This window comes from Suillus subalutaceus, assembly GCF_016647625.1.
Source record: "Suillus subalutaceus strain FC151 chromosome Unknown DFJ58scaffold_74, whole genome shotgun sequence".
Classification (NCBI taxonomy): Eukaryota; Fungi; Basidiomycota; class Agaricomycetes; order Boletales; family Suillaceae; genus Suillus; species Suillus subalutaceus.
The window spans coordinates 173,249-193,816 of NW_024540323.1; the positions used below are offsets into that span (position 1 = coordinate 173,249).

Here is a 20,568-nt window from a genome sequence, read left to right on the forward strand (position 1 = left end):
CACAAAGGTACTCTACTTCAACCAAGATATGCAGGGCCTCAAGAAAGTTCAATGTATGTTTTTAATACACTGGAGAGAATCCATGATATGGTTGTTGAACAACCACAGACTGAGCACACACACACACACACACACACACACACACACACACACACACACACACACACACACACACACACACACACACACACACACACACACACACACACACACACACACACACACACAAAATAAGGACCTTCTGTAAGTACTACTATTTGGTGATTATTGTCAATTCACCAATTTAATTGTTTTCAGCAACTCATTCAAGGTTGTGAAGGAGTGGACTCCACTGAGCAAGTTACTTGATTGGGACATATGTACAAAGAACTGCAGGCAGAGCAAAGCAAACTGGATTTCATTGATACCACTCATCTCATTGTAGCTTCCTCAAGCATGCTGCTGATGAGAGTGAGATTGTATCTAGTGCATCTAGAATGAGCAAGAGAGGGAAGCTCATGTAATACATCTTGTTCTTCATTCCATCTTATGCAGATTGTCAATGTTGTCACTAGCTTTTAAATCAGACTAATTATACTACTATTGTTTTGTACACTGTAGAAGCTCTCTGTTCACAAAAATGCAGTGCACAATCATGCATAGCTGAAAGAGAATGAGATGCTAAGAGTTCAGACACCATTCAAACACCAGTATCTGCATGAAATAGGGTGTGCATGAACTGGTGTACCTAATAGTATGACTGACTCCAGACTGTCAGAGTTCTTATTCTACCATTGTACACTCATTCCAGAGTGCCAGATAGGCTATATCAGCCTGGAGGTATATGGATTCATCTGAATGATTTTCACATGGCTGGATAATCATATATAGAAAATTCATTCTCTCTATCAGCTGTTGCTACAAATAGAGAAGATGTTTTAACTACCCAAGTGGGTTCTTCTATCATATTTATCTTCATCATCTCCATCATGTGCCTTCATGTAGACTCTAATTCATTCATGGAATATTTGTAAGGAGCTATTTCCTAACATGTTAGTACAAGATTGTGTAGATCTTATTCATTATAAATATTTGACAGGTGCAACTCTATTTATCAAAGACTTCACATGTCTGTGCAAACTAGCTATGTCTGTCAGACGGAAGATTATCAATTGACAAAGAGCAAAAACATAAATAGAGATGCAATTTCTCCTTAAACAAGATAAGTAACCCTACACGATCAATCTCATGACCTGGGACAAACTGATCACCAGGGTATAAGATATCTCCAGTGTGCTTGCACTTTGACACACCCAACTGATAAATGATATCAATAATATCCTTGGTGGGTGCTGCAGTCTTGGAGTCCTCTGTAGACTGTGCACTACTGCTCTTTGCATGATAATGTTGACCCTTCCATCACAGTTCTTCTGAATCCATTTCATGTTTGTTGTATAATCTGCAAGTTTGACTGAGAGGTTTTCCAGTTAAATATGATTGTTCCTTCCACTTTTCAACCAAAAGATAACCCAAATCTTGATACCAACCTCCATCTGAACTCATATCAGTGTCCCCTTAGTATTGTGATGTGGATATATTAAGAATCCTGCAAGATATAACAGTCCTCAACCCTTCATAGTAAAATTCTCAGGATAAACCTTGGATCACATTGGAATAGAGGTGTGTATGTGGTTCCAATTATGGACAATGCCATAATTGAGATTCCTTTAATTTGTTAGAATGGTAGGTTGATGAAGCAAAGACCATGAGGACATTGTTGGAGTGGACCTTGTCCTGGATAGGGTAGTCAGTTGTAATCTGATTCCATCCATGCACTCACTATACTGTGATCAAGTTGCCTAAGAAGAAAAAGAGTTGGAGAGTTTATGGAAGAGAAAAAAAAATCAACTTACGGTAAATGATCTGAGATGCCTCGTCCTGTATACAGATAGTCCAGGATGAATTGTATGCAGTTTCAATCATATAAGTTGTACATAAAGTCTTCAATCATTCCATGCTTGATCTTCCAGGTAGTCTAAATTGAGTCTTGCTGCCTGAGGTTTTTCTGCTGCCCATATTTGCCTTTGTGAAGTGTGTATGATATTATGAGATTACATAACTCTGTTGGTTTGGATATCCAGTTGAAGTGATGTATATGAATGACATGTGGTGATGACTCTTGATCAGATTCTGGAAGGTCAGAAAATATTGGACCATATCTGTGTTTTCTCAGCATACAGTTGCTCAAAAAAGTGTCTCAATGTTTGTGGGTTTTCATGTAATTGCTTCATTGTGAGGCAGGGCGTGGGAATCTGACTAAGCTATAGGGAGGTGTCAGAATGCTCTGCCTCGTGGCATTATCTCTGTTCCCTATAGTGTCAGAATCCGATGTTATTGTGTGAAGATATGGACATTTTAATTTGATGCCTCATTGAGACCAGGGATACTATTGCTAGATTTATCAAAAAGATCATTCCAGATAAGAAAAATATCAAAATAAATCACCCTTTTAAGCTCATACCATATAGCAAAAAATCTTTTGGGTATTATATTTTGACTGGGCTCAAGCTATTGAATTCATTTATTCTATTATCCACACTACAACCCTGATACTGCTGCCGATATATTTCTTCAGAGCATCAATCAATTTTCTGATCCAGATGTGAAGGATTTCAAGATGTAGGATTGGTTTATGAAAACAGCCAAACCCAAAACAGTAACTCAAGTGCTGAATGAAGCACTTGGAACTGTCAGACAGGCACTAAGATATGGTTTTTGCATGCTGTATATACCCACACCTCACATTTGTGTATGTGACTTATTGTAGGTGATAAGGCTGCTAGACCGACTGCCACCAGTCACACACATGATGTATCCTGACACTTCATTGAGGGCACAGGTAACCAGGTGTCTCTTGTACCATAAGCCTGACTTTTCCTCTCTTTTGTTTTTCACATGCTATTGATGCCTTTCTGCTGTTGTGACTAGCCTTTCTCTTGTAAAGATTGAATACTTTACTCTGCATAGTGAAGATCTAGCATAATATATGCAGTGGAGTTTTTAGCACACCAGATATGATCAGGACTAGAGTCCAGAGTAAGTTGCCAATATATTGGAGTATAGTAAGAGCATACAGTACCTAGAGTCCAGAGTAAGTTGCCAAAGAGGCAGGGAGCACTGGACTCTAGGATATGGGTGATGTTTGGTAACAAATGTAAATAGACAAGCCACAATCCAAAGGTAAGGAATAACTTTACCTAGGGACATCCTAGGGAGGTCAGGAAGTCATGTAAATAGTCAGAGAAATGTGAGGAATGATGCTGTAAGTATATAGAGATAAAACACATAGGAAAGTGTACTGTAGAGGTGAATAATCATATAACTAACACTTGCCACAGCTGGTGGATGAATATGTAATAGAGGACTGGCATTCTTCCACCAACTCCATCAATGTGTTGGCAGTTTCATCTCTCTCATGCTCTATGATTACATCGCCCTATTCCACTCACTCCTCTCTCCATTCACTGTCTGAAGATGATGCCCAGGAATGTGCCCTTTTGTCCCAACCACTCATTAGGGTACCCACTTGAACCCAGTCACACGGGGTCACCAGTTCAAACTGCCTTCCTAGCCCTGCGCCTCCTCTCTCTAGTGTTACTCAGCGCAAACACCATCCCAGACATGAAACAACAGCATCCGCCACTTCGCAGTCAATCCAAACAATGATATCTCCCTCTGCCACCTCTTCGCAGCCTATCGACACTACAATGTCTGAGTCTCCCTTTGTAAAGCTTCCGCAGCCTGTGTCGCGCCCTTTCATCATATCACTGCTGTCGCCTCCCTTGAAGTCTAAAATGATCTCTCCCACAATGCCCACTTCTACACCAAACACAGTATCATTAATCCGCAACCGCTCCCTCACTTCATAATCTAGCCCATCTCCTGTCATTGAAACACAAGGAATTCATAAGCCTGTACATATTCTTACATCATTGGGCTGTGCTGGACTTATACTGATTAGGTCTCGTCTGGTGTGAAATCCAACAGCTGCCAAGGCACTGCTAATCAGATCAATCCTGTGCCAATTGAGACAGTGACACATAGCGGGAATGAAGGCATCTCGATCACCAATAATATTTTTTTGCTCTCAATGGATCCACGTGCTGACATGCCTAACAATGCTAGTGTTCAGCATGCATGTATGCAGATCAGCTCCGTACTTAAAGGCTTCAACTTACATCCTATTATGATGGACGAGATCTGGAAATGCATTTGCCAACTCGACGGCTATGGTCCTCTCTCATGGCAATCTATCCTGGTCAAATTGGACATTCCAGAGGAGAAGATGCAGCCACTGCTTTTGGTGATGGCACGTGCAAGTAATGAACGTTGTGAGTGTTTATGTTTACGTTTTGTCAAACTACACTAAATCATGTTGTTAGTAGTTAGTACATGATTCAGGATCGGTTCTCTCACTAGCTCTGAACGTGGCCACATGTATCCTGATCGGTTCTCTCACTAGCTCCAAACTTGGCCACATTTTGATCTGCATGTTTTCTTAAATACAATTATGGAGTTTCAGGATCAGGTTTTCCACCAGCTTTAAACTTGGCCTGTATTTTGGTTTCGTTGTTTCATTGAATACAGTTACCGTTTATCTTTCATAATGCCACAAACACCGGTTGTTCGAGTTTGTCATTCATGCCCAAAACTATCTGCTGAACAGAAAGCAGCATGTCGTGACCGGCAAGAAGCTTTAACAACTGCAATCAATGACGCAAAAACCGCCTATGTAGAAGAAGCTGCTCACATCTCGGAGACTCATCATCGGTAAGTTTTCAAGTTGGTCATTGTTTTATCCCCTCCAGCTGGATTTTTTAGTTCTCTGAAATGGACGCGGAGCCAACTCTTCTTGAGGAGTCAGATGCTCCGTCAGCAGCGAAGCATCAATTCATGGAATGTTTTTGTCAGAGTGAAGCATATGGAAGCCAATGAAGGTAAATTTGTGAACGCCATTTGAATTTAAAGTGCCTAATATAATCAAAGGTCATGAAAGGGGTGATAGGATCAAACTCACCAAGTTCATTGCTGAAAACAGGGATGAGCTTGTTCGCCAGCACTCATGGCTGACATTGGCAGAGAAACAGGCCCTCAATGCAGAAGTTGTTGAAGCAAGGCAACGAAAAAGTCATGCAGCATGCGCTAACCCCAAGGCTACTCAACACGATATGAATGTTACCTTTACATCCATGGACCGTGAAGTAAGTCATGTTTGGATCATTCATAGACTCATCTTCACTGATATCTTTCTCAGTGGATGGCACTTTGTGCTCGAACAGGTGCTGAAGGCTTCTATGTAGCTGTTCGCGGCAGTATTGAAGACCTCTTCGAACCGAAGATTTTTGTCATGCAGAAGGCTGAAAAATTTGTTCAAGATGTTTTGAAAGTAGAACCTCGTCATCTTGGTCTCAAGCTCGAGTCGTTCATTGTCAGCAGCCTCGGTAAATGTTTTCCTTGGATTCATGATACATAACTTAATTTTTGGCGTAGATCAACACACGATAAGAACTTGTCCACGTCCTTTGAACAAACTTGTCAGTGACTGTCATACATTGATTCAGGAGCAACTTGGCAAGTTGTTCATTGTCTTCTGATGTGCATTCAATGATTGACACGATCTCACAGAGGCCATCACCTTGGAGAACAACATTAATGGCAAGGTCAATATGAATTACACTAACTACAAATGAAAGATTGTTGAGCATTATGGCTTGGCGCTTGCGAACTGGCCGTTGTCTGGTCATATTCAGAATCCTTCGAAAGTTGGTGGAAGAGCCAAAATAAAGAGTGTACTTGATGCTCTGAAGTCTGGGTCTTGTGAGTGGGTCATGCTCATAGATGAAGAGTGCATCATGCGCATGAAGGATAACTGAGAGCGCCATGTATGAGGGGAGCTTGTATATATTGCCAGAAAGGCCAGGAAGACTGCTGCTGCCTCGCAACACAAGAGCAATGAGATAGTTGATTTGAGTAGTGATGATGACTCTAGTAGCAACAGCGAGTAGCATAGTACACTGAACTTGATAGGTTTGTTTTGAATATTGACTTTATTTTGACAAAAGAGCATGCTATGGATACATAGAAACCATGCTAGGTGGTTTGTGCACGACAGCCACTGGTGATGGAGTGTGCCGACTCGGAAGACAACAACCAGGAGGTAAGTAGTGTCTGGCTAGATTTGGGGCTTTCTACTGGGAAGGAACATGTCCAAGTAGTGTAATTTATCAATATAGCTGCAGTTAGAGAAAGAAGCGCCCGAAAACAGTTGAATTTGAAGGGTATTTTGTGCTCATCGTGCCCAATGATGAGCACGAAGGTTTGAAGGACGTGGGAAACAATGAGGAAGTGTCAGGAAGTAACGGCAATATGTTGCTGGCAGTAGCCACCATTTTCAGCTTTGTCTGATAAGGGAGATAAGCACTATATCATTATATCTTATCTTACAGACTTTTCTACCTACCTAAGTGACTGCAGAGTGCTGCAGAACTCACTGAAGTACCGCAGCATAGACTTACCCCCCTAGTTAGTAACATTAATGGTGTCACACAGGTGGACAGATCAGTACATAGAATGGAAAGAAAGATAACTGGAAGCTGAAAATGGCAAAGTACAAAAGAAGATGGAGACACGATAGAGTTTGATTCCAGAAATGAAATAGGAATGCAGGATGGAGGTGGATGGAGATTGGATCAACAATCTGGAGATCTTGAGATCATGAGATCAGCAGTCCAGATCCAGATCTGGGAATGTGGTATATGACAGGTTGGAGTATCAGATTCTGGATAAGTTGTGATTATTTCAGGTGGCAACACTATAAGATCAGTGATAATCTGAGTTGACAGTGATGTTTAGATAATAGCAGTGGGTAACATGTGATGGACTGGTAAAGAATCAGTACTTGGCGCCATTAACCAGTCAATTAGGTACTTGGCACCTGTTAGAGCTCACATGGTATTTACAGTGGCTTCTGCATGCTTACTGTAATTTGTAGTTCATCTGAGTCCTGTAATTGAACTTTCAATGGAATACATCTCAAATCTTGCTTTGGTTCATTACAGAGTAGATTAGACACAGCCTAGATGACTTCCCTTTGGATTTGGAAGAGGACTATCAAAGTCCCCTTCCAAATCCACAACATATGTGTGGCTATCTTCCTTTGTGCATATTTGCCAATTTGCAATTGGCTCTGCTATTATCAAAGAATATATCAGTGCTAAGGCATCAAGTGTGTTATTTCTGTGGCCACAATTCGTTAATACTGACACAATGGGGTTAGTAATATTTAAGATAGGTTTTGATATTGTCCAGAATGTAAAGAACATTTCTAAAATTTAAACTAACATACATATGGGTACATAACTTCAAATTTCACCAGTGTTTTGTGCAAAATTCAAAATATTAAGAGTCTGTTTGGACACGCACTTTTTGCAAATTTAACTTGAACGAACTTGAACCAAGTTTGCTTTGTCATGATTTGTAAGGACTGAGTACCAATGTAGATGTCACACTTGTCGCTGATATCATTACTGATAAAGATATCATCTAATACCTGTCGTTGACACCATGAATACTGATGACCCTGCCCCTGATAACAACTCAGACTCAACTAATGATACTACTGTCCACGAAAATCTCGATGGTACCACCATAGTCAACACAGATATTGAGGAAGAGCTTCCTTCATCTGAAGCATATCATGAAGATGTTCTTTGGTACCTCTTGTGCAGCCGCAGTAATTTTGACATCTGCCTCAGAAGCCCTTCGACTCTATTCTAGCTCTCACTATGAGAAGCAGCCATATCACACCTCTGCTCTCACAGGAATGGATTGAGTGAATGAATTACTTACAGGACATCCAGATCATATATGATGTGAACTTGGTGTACGCCTTCATGTATTTTATGTATTATTATCTCTACTTTGTGATTTGGGATGCCACGATTCCAAATTTATATCACTTGAGGAGCAGCTTGCAATTGTTTTGTATGCTATTGTAACAGGCCTGTCTACTTGTCACCTGGGTGAATGGTTCCAATGCTCCAATGAAACAATATCAAAGTAAGTTAATCCTAGCTTCCTGTTGACAAACTTGCTGAATTTGTAAAGGTATTTCAAACACATACTCAATGCATTCGTGTCCCCCCCTATCTATCAGTTGTATATTCGGCTACCTGGTGGAGATGACCCAACCCCCCTCAAAATCATTCAAAATCCCATATACTATCCCTACTTCGCCGGCGCTATTGGCGCTATCGATGGTACTCATGTTCCTTGTCACCCTGACAACAAAGGGCATGATGCTGCTCGCAATCGCAAGGGTACCTTGAGTCAGAACTGCCTTGCCACTTGTACCTTCAACACGTTGTTTCTCTACGTCTTGAGCGGTTGGGAGGGGTCAGCGGCTGATGCTCATATCTATTACAGTGCTCAGATCAAAGCTTCAACATCCCCCCCGGAAAATACTATCTTGCAGATATGGGATTTGGAGCCTGTGACAAGTTACTTGTGCCATATCGCAATGTGTGCTATCACCTAGCTGAATGGGGCAGGGGCCGTCTCAAGTAAGGGCCCTTACAATTGCCTCATTTTCATACTGACCTTTTGGATACTGTCCTTCTTGATTGTGAGGTATGAATCAGCGATAGAAACGTCAGATTGAAAATGCTAAATGATGGTAACCACCTCATGGTCCTCTAGACCCTCATCTTGAACCTGAAGGATAGCTTTCTGCTTGCGCAGAGGGACCAGATCCACGAACTGTGGGGTATTGCGGGTGCGCTCTTCCAAGATGTTTGTGGCACGATCAAAGAATGAAGTAAGACCCTTTGTGAGACCCTGAATCTTGCTGTTCATTTGCTGAAGCGCATAGACTTGATGGACCTTCCTGAAGCCGATTGACTGACTGACTTGGAGGAATTGGGGGGGCAAACAAGTGTTTGCAAGCGTCATCACCATTGTCAACCTCTTTGCGCTTGCCCTTGTTCACAGCCGAAGTGCCAGCAACCGAAGTACACATAGAAGATGCACCTGGTGTTGAGGGAGTAAAGGGAGGCTGCTTGGCAGGATCAAAGAAGGAGGGGGGTGGCATCATCAGGATGTCATTTATGTTGTTGTCTCCACTGCTACTGTTCTTGAGGTCTTTCAGTGCTTGGGACTGCTCCAGTGCATCAGCTTCTTGACAGCTGGAGGCAGCTTGGCCAGTCACACTGGCAGATTGCAGCGAGTAGGAGGTAGATTGCAGCAGAGGGTGATAGGTGTGAATACTGCGTCCTTTCGATGGCATGATGGTGTTCATTTAGTTGTATAGTGGTGTGACAATCATATTGGTGCTAGGCATGTATACCTGCATAAGCCTTCAATAGGTGGACCAAAGTTATCCCTCATATTATTCACTACTCCCCTATCAGCAGTCTTCACTTGTCTCAGCCATAACCCTTGTCCGATGCTATTCCACACTTTCCCACACTATGCGCGCACATTCCCGCAGCGCTATTCATGCTCCCACGACTTATCCAATGCTATTCCCACGCTTATAGCACTATCAGAACTACCAGCAATGTGTCTATAGGAGCATTAGTGCATGTCCACTCTATCTAGCGCTTGTTCCTGTGCTTAGCGCTCATCCAGCGCGCTGTTCTCGCGCTCTAGGATCCACCCAAAATGTCAGAATCCATCCATTGTCCATCCTACCTCATTGGTATGTAATTTGCCTTGCCTCGAGTTTGTAAAAAGTGCTACAGTCTGATTACATGTATATCCTATCCCTTCTGAGTCTGAGATGTTATAGTTTACTAGTATAAGAAGCCCATGGTGATTACTTTGACATTACTTCCCTTCGACTGTATTTCCTTCCCCTTAGGTTTTACTTAGAAGTAGTTACCCTTAGTTGCGCTGTGGAAATCACAAACCTGACTAGATACCTGTAAAAGTACTTAGCCAGTATACGAGGTCTTAGCTCTGCCTAGCTGCTTTACTTGCAAGCAAGAGCGTTCAACCCTAAAGGGGTCTGCTGTCTAGTTAAGTCGAAATATGTCAGTACTAGGCAAGGAGTGGAACCCGAAGGTGGCAAGGTCGAGTCTGATGATAGGAGATGGAGTCCAACGTAGGGGATACCAAGTCCGACATTTCGGGGATCGGGGAGGATGGGAAAGCGAGGGAGAAGTAAGGAAAAGTGCGGGCTTAGGATAGGGAACACAAGGGAATGTTTAGCAATAATGAGCGACTCAGGTTCAGAGCGTAAAGAGTGAAAATCAGATAGATTCAGCAGGTATAGGGGATAGGGACTAAGTGAGGTGACCTAGTATCAGGGAATTTCTCCTGTCTACCGAGTGGTAAAGTGCAATCACCTACTAAGTCCTATTTAACTAGCTACGTGAAAGTCCGGAGTACTGTAGGCGAAAGTAGTAGCGCATCATTGGGTCCGACAAAATATGTAAAAGGCCATGAGGTGCTGCAGCCAGTGGGAATACATGTTATAGTGCTGTCTACCACATCAGTAATAAGGAAATAAATGACTGCGCACCTAGTGGGGTAAAGTGCGACTGGACTGGACATAGGTAGGACGAGTCCGCAGGGTATCTGAGCGGGTCCGATCATCGGGTTGTGTCAGGGATGTTGGGTTGCATTGGGGATGACTAGGGGTGAGTCGGACAACATGGGGTATGGATGCAAATTGCATAGTGGCTTCATACAAGCCTAGCGAAAATATGATTGTCACATCTCATGGGGAATTTGAATACTGACTGTCCCCAGTCAGAGGTAGAGGTACTGAGGTAATCATTGATATGAAGGTTCATACTGGTGGTGCAGCGAGTCCGATGATTCTGAGAGCGCAGGAAAGCGCAGGTGCGCAGGTCACAGGTTTTGGATAGTGCGCATATGTGCGTTGGCTTTGCGGGAACATTCTCAGGGTGTTGGGACTAACCCTGGTTAAGAAACTGACATGTATAGGACAAGGGTATGGTGAATTGTGATGAGTCCGAAAATGCAAGTGAGTATCTGAGGGTTGCGACAGTGTGGGAAAATTAATAGTGTGGGTACAGATAGTGAGTCGCATAGCGCGGGAACAAGCGCGGGTCCAAAGCGGGTTAAGTGCGGGAAAGTGGGTTGCTAGAACAGCAGGTTAAGCGCTATTGCACAGAATGCAAGGGATATCCAAGAACTATCTCCAATGGGTCTGATGCGTGGTGTCCAGTCCCTGAGTGCGTCCATCAAAGTCCACTATGTCCTAGTCTGAGCTGTGCTCCCCCACTAGGATGCCTATAAAAATTTAAGAAAAATGAATCATAAGTGCAGGTAGGAATGCGGATTTTTATAATCAAACATGTGCAGAGTTCCATCTGACTTGTCTTCTTCGATCTTCTTTCAATTATATAGGTGCAGGAATCATCCCCGAAGGTATCCGACGCGTGGGAAAGTGGCCGGCGGGTTTGGGTTTCTAGGTAACAAAGGGCATGGCACTGCCTCATGCATTAGAAGGTGAAGGAGTATCATATGAGTGGTGCAGGCACTGAGGTTCATGTCCTTTCTCTCTATTCAATCCCTGTAGTCCAAGTTGTTTGTTTGAGTATTTTCTTAGTACTTATCTGAACAAAGACATGAAGGAAGGTCACTGGTCGAAGCCCAGGGTGAAATGAATGCTATCCTATGCAATTAAGGGTATTGTGTTCGATGTATAATGTAATCCGCAGCACAAGCGGGTTGAGTCGGATGGTAAGGTATATGCACAGGGTGTAGGGTCGGGGATGTCGGGCCCATTGGGGATCGGTGTGGACCTTTGTTCATCTTTGGGTCTTCTTCTTCTGGTGAATTCTGTTACTTCCATACCCATACAGGTAGAGCGCAATGCTTGAGTGCGACGGCCGGTGTTCCTGAAAGCGAAATATAACCAGTTTAGTGGCCCAAGGTGTGAGCAGATGTATACAGAGTGTCGGGTTGCGCGGGATTGACTTCCAGACGTCGGTAGTTTGATACCAGTCCAGAGACAAATAATTGCTACCTTTAGTTAACGTTGCATTAGTAACAAAACTGCAAAAATTGCGGGTATCTCGGGTTCTCATAGGGGATGTGTCGGGGATGGCAATACAAGTGAACTGAGTAGCCGAACTATCCTCAGTTGCAGGGGAATCAACAGGTATATCACTCCTTGAGAGCACTTCACATGAAATAGGTAAAATCCGCGTTTTTGGAGGAAGGTCAATACACACTACCTTTGCATATGAATGCATTGGGTCCTGCATACTTTGAGGTGGGTCTGAGGACGACTCATCATTTCCTATGACATGTTTCAAGTGGTCGAGGTTCGGGGCTATAAGCAGGTCTTCATCTCCAAGGCAAGTTTCACTAAGGTCGCAAAATGCGGGGTTGTTAGTAAGGCATGAGTTCTCAAGGGACAAACTCTGATAGGATAGCATCGGGTTTTGTTCAATGTGAGCCTTAGAGAGCATCGGGTCCGATGGGTCAAAAGCAGATCTTCTTTAAGGTCATTTTGAGGTGCTGGAGATGTAATCTCCACAAGGGTTGGTGCTACCACTGTTGGGATGGGGATGAGGTTAGACATTGGTAGAATATCTTGGACATCTGAATGGTGCAGGTTGACTTGGGGCTGAGTGAGTCCGCATACATAGGGGTTCGGGTCCAATGCATCTGAAGCAATTGGGTAACTGCGCTTGAAGCGGCCGAGGCTATATCCTGGGTAAACGGGCAAAACTGCATTAGCAAAGTTTTCGTAGTTGTCACCTTTTGATTCTTTGACATATCTCCATGCGCCAGCTTCGATCGGGTCCGCATAGTGCATAGCAAACTTGATGCAGGCTTTGTCCGGTAACCCCCGCTTTGTCGGATAGTTGATCCACAGTCTCTAGGAAGGCAAGGAGTTGGTCAGCGTCACCATTGAAGTATGGAGCACACGCAGATGTAGCCACAGGCATGAAAAATGGATTGGGTATAGCGGACATGGCGCGGGAAAGCGTCGGGGTTCGCAGCGGAGATGTGGGGATTTCTGTGGGTTAGCAAGTCTGAGGACACGGGTTGACAGTTAAGACCTGAAAGTACTATAATTCAAACTTAACCAGATGGACCCCTCGCGGTGGGCTCCAGTTGTGGGAAACACAACAAGAAGAGAACTCTGTAAAGTACTCTTCAAATGTTGGGTCAAAATTGCTATGCCTAGCTGCTATTCGACCCGAAAGGATTTCTGTACTAGACTCAGAGCTCAGGGAGTAGAAATATCATCAAGCAAAAGACTGTGATTCAGACTGGTACTGACACTGGTGAAAGGGAGACATGATTATGTAAGCAGCAAAAATGCGAACATAAACTAAGGAAAGTGGTGGTAAGTAAAGGTAAGTAAAAAGGGGTAATATCAGCCCAGGGAAAACTATATTGTCACAGCGCTCTATAGCCCCTATTTGACTTTCCTTATCCTTGCAATCAAAACCTTTGATCTCACTCGCTATCCATTACCCTCCTTTGACTCAGTGTCCGCTTTCTTGACTTCTGCTTTTTCCCACACATTAGCGCTCTATCTTGCGATGCGCTATTCCCGTGCTTTAGCGCTCTTTTGGTTTTTCTATCTGAGTTGTCTTTAGTAGCTTTTCCCTTGGGTCGAATGTTCTTGCTTTATTGTTTGCAAGTATAGCAGCATAGGCAGAGCTTAGACATATACTGGCTGAGTACCTTAACAAGTGCCTAGTCAGGTTGTGTTTTTCACAGCGGCCATCCCTTGTTTCTAAAGCTCTTTGCAACAGGTATTTCCTGGATCACAAAAAAGTTAGTAGCAGTAGTAAGGAACAATAGATAGGTACATACCTTAATAAGATCGACACATACAGACTCAGACTCACGCGTGATATTGGTGCTGTTAGTTATATGATTATTCACCTCTACAGTACACTTTCCTATGTGTTTTATCTCTATATACTTACAGCATCATTCCTCACATTTCTCTGACTATTTACATGACTTCCTGACCTCCATAGGATGTCCCTAGGTCAAGTTATTCCTTACCTTTGGATTGTGGCTTGTCTGTTTACATTTGTTTACCAAACATCGCCCATATCCTAGAGTCCATTGCTCCCTGCCTCTTTGGCAACTTACTCTGGACTCTAGGTACTATATGCTCTTACTATACTCCAATACATTGGCAACTTACTCTGGACTCTAGTCCTGATCATATCTGGTCACTTATTAGCCTCTAGAAGCGGCCCACTTCATTCCCATCTTAATAGGAACAGGGGTTAACAACATGAGAAATATAAAGCATTAGAAAACATTTTGTTGCCAGCTGAACATCAACAACAATAAGAAATATAAATGTATTTTAATGCTGCCCAGAACTTCAAAATGACACTTCACATTTAATACTCGAAAAAACTTCAACCATTGCACATGACTGAATGCCTGCTCATGTATGAAGTTTAGACTACCACTTCAACTGGCATTAATATTTTAAATACCCCCTGATGATAAAATATGAAGACAAATCATCAAGTTTTGTCTCCAGATAAAATTGATCGCCCACTCATGGCTGAATCATCACCCACAATCAACAGTGCCCACTCACAAGTAGATAATAATTCTCTGAAACATTAGACACACAAGTAGAAAGTCTGATTGCTTGTATATACACAAATATATGTAGTAGAGTGAACTGAAGATCAATCACGAGATAGAGATAGTATGACTATGGTATCACTTAAAACTGCTCATCAAGTAAAGTGACCAACAACCCATGATACCTTGACATTTCCCAAGTGAAGCTTGATGAGTACATTTTTGCTGAGGAAGGAGGATACATAGCAAATGGATTGACAGTCTGATCATGACAATCTAGTGGGATGAGTTTGTGTACAGCAAACACCAGTTTACCTGTGGGCGTGGCATAGATATGTCTGTTGAATCATTGCCCACTCACGATAATCTATACACGAATATGTAGTATAGTAGAGTAATCAATCCTATTTTATAGTAGTCATTTACAAAAAGAAATCACTCAGATTCATATAGGCTAGTGCTAAGTCTCTGTAAAAGCTAAGTAGGAGATCAGAATCAGAGATCTGTAAGTAACAACTATTCTTACCAGTAGCAAGAAAACTGCAACATGCTGTGTTGACATTTTTCATCATTTTGTTGGTACCCAGGTTGAACTTGAGTGAGCCTTTCCACTACTTACTGGTCATTGGACCATTAGCATCATTAGTGGATTTATGTCACTCTCGTAAAATGCCCTGTCGAATGTTGTCCAGGTGTGACTGGAACCAAAATTCACATTGACTGGACCAGAACCCCACATTTAGCCCTGAGGCAGCCCACACCTGGGGTCTAGGACACCAAGAGACATTTCCACATTCCCATCATTAAAACATAAGTGCTGCTGTCAATGTGAGTAAGAGAAACTTGAATTACTGTTGTGCACATAATATGTCCTGCACATGAAATCTACCTCCTCATCCAACAGCTCATCAGAAGGCATCAACAAGCTCATATTCAATGGTTTATCGACTATTAGAGGAAAATTATCAATCTGGCCATTAATGTCCAGCATGCGGCCAAACAGTAGTGCTTCCCATGCAAAATGGAGGGGAGAACATTGAACCCGAGACTGTGTAAAGCCAGCCACCATATGAGCCCACCATGAAGAAGGGTTGCTCATGCGTGAGGCTGGTTCATGAACTTATGACAGTGTTGCTCATACACGATATAGTCGGTGTAAACATGCCCAAAATGGGGAAGCCTGTGATTGTTGTGGGGGAGGACATGTCTGAGGGAGTATGTATGGAGTTCCATAAGCGGGTGTTGTGCATGAGGCAGAACTGACATTGGTATCAATGTCTTTATGGCAATTCCTTTTGCAAGGAGGTTGTGATCTTTGTTATATTCAAGCCCAGTCATGCAAGAGGTACATCACAGCCATGATAGTGTCGGTAACCGCCAATATCCATGGCACCAGACTTAAAGACAGATGTGGCTTGATTATGTAGAGTCACTGCTTCACTTGCTGTACATAGGAGACTCAAATGCTCACATTCAAAATCAACAGGGATGGGTCAGGTCCTAGATCCCAGAGATTGGGCAGGATGTCCAACAATTGAGATTGGGAAAGGGTGATGAGGTAACCTATGAAACATGTGATAACATGCTTCTGTACCTCTGGAATTGAGGAAATATTTGTGGGGTCATCGCCAATGAGTTTTGCATAGGTGAGCCCATTGTGTCTTGTGAGTCCAATCATCGAACATGGTGGATCTGCCTCAGGGTGTAGTGGTAGATGCTGCAAGTCAATATCCAAGATGAAAATGTAAAATTGAGACAAATTCACTGAATACTTTGAGTATATTGCGCTGAGGGCACAACTTCATAACAACCAAAGTAGGTTTCAATCTCCCATAAGAAACTGGACAGTGGGGGCAGAGGGGATGGTGAGCTGGGCTCAGAAGGAGCAGGGGGAGAGGCAGGCAGAAAATTACCTTCTTCCCAATCACCATCAGGAATGCTGACAGGATCCAATGTGTCGCACAAGTCCCACTCATTACGGAATGAGTTGTATACCCTGGTAGATTTGTTATATGATATCCAAGTCGTTGGTACCCTCAGCCTTTGTGAGACGGATGTGTTGAAGAAAAGCCGCCAAACTCATCATCAGGTTGCCATTTGAACACCATGACCATGCTAGATTTGCCAGGAATGCTGTGGCTCATGGTTGTGGATTCACAGCTCTGATGGGACTGCCGTTGAGCGGATGTCTCTTTCTCCTCTTTCTTCTTATTCTCCTCATGGTGCTACACAAATAATGCCTTCCAATCTTCTCCTCGCTTTTGTCCAGAGTGGGGTTGGGGGATTGGAAATAGTGAGTCCGCATGGGCTTCAGGAATATTGGATATGGGCTGCTCTCCACCGGCTTGATCCCATCCAAGTACACTACTGTCCTATCCAAGGGTGCTCTGACTGCTGTTGTCTGGTTGACCCCATGTACTGTCATCCTGCCGACCCCACGAACTATCATCTGGCTGACCCCATTGAACTGACTCAGTCGCACAGGTAATAGCTCCCTGAGATGAGATATAATGATGCAAGCTGGAATCAACAGTAGATGCATTTTGAGAAAAGTGAACGCAAATCAGGATTGAGAACTTCTCAAAAATGGGCAATTGAACATGCCAAGGGCAGTGATTGGAAGAAATGAAGGCTCCTGTGTGAGATCTCCAACAAATGAGTGTGACAACTCAAGAGCCCATTCAGCGTATATGGGATACTTGAGGTCATTCGTTAAGATAGCCATCCAGGGATGATTGGAACCATGGTATTGATGAGTCATGATGTACCATGAGCAGGTAGCAGCGAGTACTAGAAATATGTCAGGCAATCATGGTGAAATGAACATATGGTTAATGTACATAGAAATATGTTCTGCGACCTCATTGCGACCTTTTTTGCAAGGTTAGCGTCTGCATGTGACTGTTGGTAGCCATAGGCAGTTGGAGGGCATCGAAGTTTAGTTCCCCATGGAATGAGCAGCCCAGTACCCATATGTTCCTGGCACCAGAGCAATTTCTGCTCTAAGGCGACCCATTTTCCCCAAATATCATGGTGGAGAATGTGCTTTTCCTGTGAATTTACCTCTGTGAGGAGTGAGAACCTGGAGCAGTTGAGGCATCCAAAGATCAGCCCATCGAAGGTAAGATTCAAAGGTATAAGAGGAAACTATGGACAAGCTCTGTATGCCCAACAAGTAGAGAGCAGCCTATCAGCATTGTTGGGAGAAGAATTGTAGTCTTCACAAGGCAAAGAGGCTCATAATGGATAATGTTGGGAAGCGAGTGTGCAGTGAGAGAGGTATAGACCTGCCCATCATGCACAAAGACATGGAAATTGTTACTCATGGAAGTGTAGAGATGTAGACTACCTCAACAGTACAAACTGTTACATTAGGAGGTTGGGATGAGAGATGTTAGAGAAGCAAGAAGGGACATCTATATAGTAGTGGCAGAGTTTCAATGAGTGATTACCATATCAGTGGCAACAATGACAGAAAATCACAGGTGTGGCTTGAGATGTGGACTAAAACCAAAAAAAAATGGTGGTAGGGGTAAGCTTTGAGTGAGACACGACCACAACAGTGGTAAAATGAAAAATGACATTCAGTACAAGAACTACCCAAACAAGGAAATATATTACAGTTGTTAGTAGGGTGTGGATGACATGATGGACTAAGACACTGATGACAGCGAGAAATGAGGTATAGGTGTATGTAGTACTGAAGAACTGACCAATTGTAAGTAAGAAAGGAAAACATCAGAATGACTTCTCAGTGCAGTTTTTGTGCCTAAGGATGTTAAACCCATGATCAATATGAGGAAAGTAAGGGGAAATATCATAATGACACACCTTCGGTGCAGTTTCTGCCAAAGTTGTTTCTGTGATTAGCAGTCCCATGAAAGACAAGGGCAAGAATGTTAAGCCCATGATCAATATAAGAAAAGTAAAGGATAGCATCATAACAACACACCTTTGGTGCAGTTTCTACCCAAGTTGTTTATGCAATAGCCGGTCCCATGAAAGATGAGGGCAAGGATGTTAAACCTATGATTAATTATGTGATGAGGGGAGAACAGGCAAAGGATGTTAAACCCATGATCAATATAAGAAGAGAAAACTGTCAAGATGGGAATGAAGTAGGCCACTTCTAGAGGCTAATAAGTGACCAGATATGATCAGGACTAGAGTCCAGAGTAAGTTGCCAAAGAGGCAGGGAGCACTGGACTCTAGGATATGGGCGATGTTTGGTAAACAAATGTAAACAGACAAGCCACAATCCAAAGGTAAGGAATAACTCGACCTAGGGACATCCTAGGGAGGTTAGGAAGTCATGTAAATAGTCAGAGAAATGTGAGGAATGATGCTGTAAGTATATAGAGATAGAATACATAGGAAAGTGTACTGTAGAGGTGAATAATCATATAACTAACAAAAACATCATAACGACTCACTTCATCAGCCGGTGCAGTTCACAAGTCATTTCTGCAATAGGTGGTCCTATAATCAATATGCGACAAGGGCAATAGCAACAACAGTATGTACCGTTGTTTCTATGAATTGGACAGGGAGTGAGAGTCGTAGAGTTTGAGAGCCAGAACCACTGCATAGGCAAGCTTTTAAGTGAGACAAACAACAACAACAACAGAAGAAGAAAACAACTTGCAATTTCTAGTAATGAAACAACAGGAACAACGATCAGTGGAATACAACAAGATGTTACAATCACAGCAGTAAGCCTGGTACTAAAATGTGATGTTCATTAGAACAACTACCAAACGAGGAAATAAACTAGCATGTGCACATATGGTGATACTGTGGAAAAGAGGTGAAAGGCTACCACAGACATCAAGCCAGGGAGTGATGAAGTTGACTTGGAGTTGGGATGTTGGCAATGGTGACGAAATTAGAGAACACTAGGTACAACCGTACATATGGTCGTGCCCTGGGAAAAGGTCATGGAAGGTCATGGCAAGCTCAATGTCGAGCCAGGGAGCAATGAATGTTGACCTGAGACATTGGTGATGAAATTGGCAGAGAATGCCAGGCACAACCGTACATACAGTCATGCCCTGGGAGAAGGTTGTGGAAGGTCATTGTCAAGGACGAGAATGACAAGCTCGACAGTACAAATCATTGAGCCTGTGAGTAAGAAAGGATAGTAAGGTCCATAAGTATTAAGGATAAGGAAGTAAAGAATAGTGAGTCAAGGACTTAGAACTTTGGCGATGAAAGGTCACAACAGTCACAAATATCCCAAATTTGGAAATTGTTACATAATAATATTCATGGTCGACAGATCACAGAAGATCGATAAGGACAACAGGCTCAACAGTAACGACAGTCAAGCCTGGTGGCAATGAAAGTAGAGAATGATGAGCATGATCATATATACAGTCATGCCCTGAGAGAAGGTTGTTGAAGGTCATTTTCGATGAGGAGAACAATAGGCTCAACAGTACATACCATCGAGCCTAGGAAAAGTAAGGAACTTGGAATCACATCAAGAACAATCATCGATGGTTGAGCAAGAGCCACCGCAATTTCAGCCGCACGATGCCTACCCTATGTCCATGATGGGGAATGCAGTCTCCAGAGGTGTAGAGGCGGCACTCAGATGCATCTTCATTGATAAGGGTCTCCTAACGTCCACACCAAAGGTCACAGCAAAGGGCATCTTGGAGACTGCGGCAGAAGTGGAGGAGAGGTTGACCACAAAGAGAGACAAAAATCTGAAGTCAGTTCATCAAACAACTCATTGGTGAAATGTATGTCCATAACACAATCTCAAGGCTTTCAGGGTCAGCAGGATGACAGTACATGGAGTCAGACCTCACACAGGAGCCTTCATTTCTTCCAATCACTGCCCTTGGCAATTCAATTGCCCATTTTTGAGAAGTTCTCAATCCTGATTGGGGTTCACTTTTTCCAAAATGCATCTACCATTGATTCCAGCTTGTGTCATTATATCCTGTCTCAGGGAGCTATTACCTGTGT

General features: G+C 43.0%; 4 protein-coding genes across 4 annotated transcripts; 2 read left to right on the forward strand and 2 right to left on the reverse strand.

Moving 5' to 3' along the window:
- Nucleotides 1-4,645: 4,645 nt before the first annotated feature.
- Nucleotides 4,646-5,729, forward strand: DFJ58DRAFT_842665 (uncharacterized protein; the record flags this gene model as incomplete). The annotated part of the gene is made up of 5 exons (XM_041392866.1): nucleotides 4,646-4,809; nucleotides 4,861-4,976; nucleotides 5,026-5,240; nucleotides 5,294-5,480; nucleotides 5,665-5,729. 5 exons carry the CDS (start codon nucleotides 4,646-4,648, stop codon nucleotides 5,727-5,729), a joined length of 747 nt encoding a protein of 248 aa, XP_041242473.1.
- A 3-nt stretch (nucleotides 5,730-5,732) lies between these two features.
- Nucleotides 5,733-5,912, forward strand: DFJ58DRAFT_662382 (uncharacterized protein; the record flags this gene model as incomplete). Its single annotated transcript, XM_041382297.1, has 1 exon — nucleotides 5,733-5,912. A coding segment is annotated over one exon (180 nt), but the record flags the coding sequence as incomplete, so codon positions are not given.
- A 2,791-nt stretch (nucleotides 5,913-8,703) lies between these two features.
- Nucleotides 8,704-9,322, reverse strand: DFJ58DRAFT_729542 (uncharacterized protein; the record flags this gene model as incomplete). Its single annotated transcript, XM_041385766.1, has 2 exons — nucleotides 8,704-8,884; nucleotides 8,943-9,322. The coding sequence occupies 2 exons, from the start codon at nucleotides 9,320-9,322 to the stop codon at nucleotides 8,704-8,706; spliced, it is 561 nt and encodes a 186-aa protein (XP_041242475.1).
- A 6,699-nt stretch (nucleotides 9,323-16,021) lies between these two features.
- DFJ58DRAFT_842666 (uncharacterized protein) lies at nucleotides 16,022-17,902 on the reverse strand (the record flags this gene model as incomplete). Its single annotated transcript, XM_041392867.1, has 8 exons — nucleotides 16,022-16,036; nucleotides 16,064-16,309; nucleotides 16,365-16,432; nucleotides 16,506-16,633; nucleotides 16,824-17,112; nucleotides 17,170-17,382; nucleotides 17,433-17,674; nucleotides 17,880-17,902. The coding sequence occupies 8 exons, from the start codon at nucleotides 17,900-17,902 to the stop codon at nucleotides 16,022-16,024; spliced, it is 1,224 nt and encodes a 407-aa protein (XP_041242476.1).
- Nucleotides 17,903-20,568: the final 2,666 nt, after the last annotated feature.